A 2,164-nucleotide genomic window follows, 5' to 3' on the forward strand; every position below is an offset into this window, starting at 1 on the left:
CCAGACATTTTGTAGAGGGGTGGTTGCCCATTTGGGTGACAAATATTTCAATGAAACTGACCGAAATATATATTATTAGAAAATATTTGATTTCATTGAAAATCAAGTGTCCTGTATGGAAACAATAGAAGAGGCAAAGACCAAGTATAGAATTCAACTATTATTGCTGGAAATACAAATATTTATCTTAGGCTTTCGCACTTATTTAGTAGTTCTGAAGACACACTGATAGAGTATAAATCTATTCCTGGGGCCTCAACCATCAGCTTAAGCTTTTGGTTGAGTTGGTCCTTTGACATGGTATCAAGAGCCAGCGTGACAAAAAGGTCACGGGTTCAAAAATCTCATCCACCCCTTCTTTCTCAGTGGAATATCTCGCGCCAGGTATGAGGGAGGCCTGTGCTGCATCCACACTTCAAGCCCAAAGGGCTCTTGCGTGAGGGGGCGTGATAGAGTATAGATATATTCCTGGGGCCTCAACCATCAGCTTAAGCTTTTGGTTGAGTTGGTCCTTTGACACACGCATACATGTCTAAGGCGAAGCAATGACTAGACACATTATTACACAATGCAACTATATGCATTATTGATTGATAGAGCACACAAATGAATCTTCTAAAATTGCTAGCTCAGAGTCTCCAACACCACCTGCAGTACCAGCAGCTTTGTTGATATAGCTCGCAACCATTGTAGAAAACAACTGATGACCAGACGTACAACTATTTGCGTCATTGCTCTTGTACTTGAGCAGGATCACATCTATTTTTACGTCGCTTACCAAATTCCACTTCTTGCCCGCGATCACAATGGGTGGACTAATAGTAACACATTTATTAGGCACTTGCTCGTTCGATTGATGGACAGCTTTTGAGATCTTTCCCCAGTTGGTCTCGAGATCTATCATTTTATCATCTGGTTTAAAAGCTTTACTTGATCCACTATTGACGACGAGAGTCTCAATGTACTTGAATCGCGCAGCCTCCGAAACCATTTGGATACTCATAAGAAGGAATCGGGCCACCTCCGCAGCTGACACTGGTGTTCTGTGGTCATAGAAGGCTACAATTTTCTTCCGTAATTCCTGAATCCCCAAGGCAAGGTCCTTCCTAGAGCCGCCCACTGCCTGTATGCTATTATAGTTGCTGTCATATTGAAGTGTTGGTTGATTATCGTTCTTATCAAAAAGTTTAGACCTTGCAGATCTAACATCTAGCTCATTAAAGAATGTGCCTTTAGTTTGGCCACCAACACGATAAGCCACCAGATACACATTATCAACTCTTATGGCTAAGGTGACCCATTGTGCTGCGGTAACTTTAAGGTTCACATAAACATATTCCGCGTCTGCTGGTAAGGTTGCTTGTGTCACTCGAATGTTGCAAGCCTTTGTTGCTTCCAATCTTGTGCGTAAATTCGTCAAGAACTGAGAGTAGGCTTTTGTACCGCTGTTGAGGTCGTATGTTTCAGTAGGGTAAGCTAGTGCTGATGATGGTCTCATTACTAAGATAATGCACCAAAAGCATACTGTTGCAGCTATTCTGTGTGCTATAAGTATATATGTCAAAATGTTAACCAAATATGTATCAGCTCATAACATATACTTTTATTTCTTTTAGATGATACATGATAGAGAGAGGGAATGGCAACGGGTCGGATTTAGACCGGAGTATGCATAATCCGACTCCGACCCTACAGAAAGTCGGATTTTAAATCTGAGTCCGACTTCGACTTTGAAAATCCGAATCCGACCCGACTTAAAATCCGAACATCCGACTCCTAGATCCGACTCGACTTAAAATCCGGACATCCGACTTAAAATCCGAACATCCGACTCTGAACCTGATCCGACTTATTTTTCTTCCAATTTTTTATAATAGAATAGTCTTCTATAATACAGTAATTTAATCATTACAATTTATTCTAATCATCATATGAAAATCCTATATAGTACAAATAATCTTGGGAAAATCATGTATAACACAATTGGCTGAAAGTCGAAGTCAGATTATACATGAATAATACATTATATAAATAAGAAAAAAGGATTGATTGACTCAAAGTCGGAGTCGGATTCGGATGTCGGATTATTCTATGAGATCCTACTCCGACCCTCCTCCGACTCGGAGTCGGATTTTTTAAACGGAGTCGGAATCGGATTACTTTT

At 40.4% G+C, this 2,164-nt stretch overlaps 1 protein-coding gene across 1 annotated transcript; it reads right to left on the reverse strand.

Annotated features, from left to right (window-relative positions):
• Window positions 1–583: 583 nt before the first annotated feature.
• LOC125495253 (antiviral protein MAP-like) lies at window positions 584–1,498 on the reverse strand. Its single transcript, XM_048639908.1, has one exon. The coding sequence runs from the start codon at window positions 1,496–1,498 to the stop codon at window positions 584–586; it is 915 nt and encodes a 304-aa protein (XP_048495865.1).
• Window positions 1,499–2,164: the final 666 nt, after the last annotated feature.

Source organism: Beta vulgaris, chromosome 2, assembly GCF_026745355.1.
Source record: "Beta vulgaris subsp. vulgaris cultivar EL10 chromosome 2, EL10.2, whole genome shotgun sequence".
In the NCBI taxonomy this organism is placed as follows: domain Eukaryota; kingdom Viridiplantae; phylum Streptophyta; class Magnoliopsida; order Caryophyllales; family Amaranthaceae; genus Beta; species Beta vulgaris.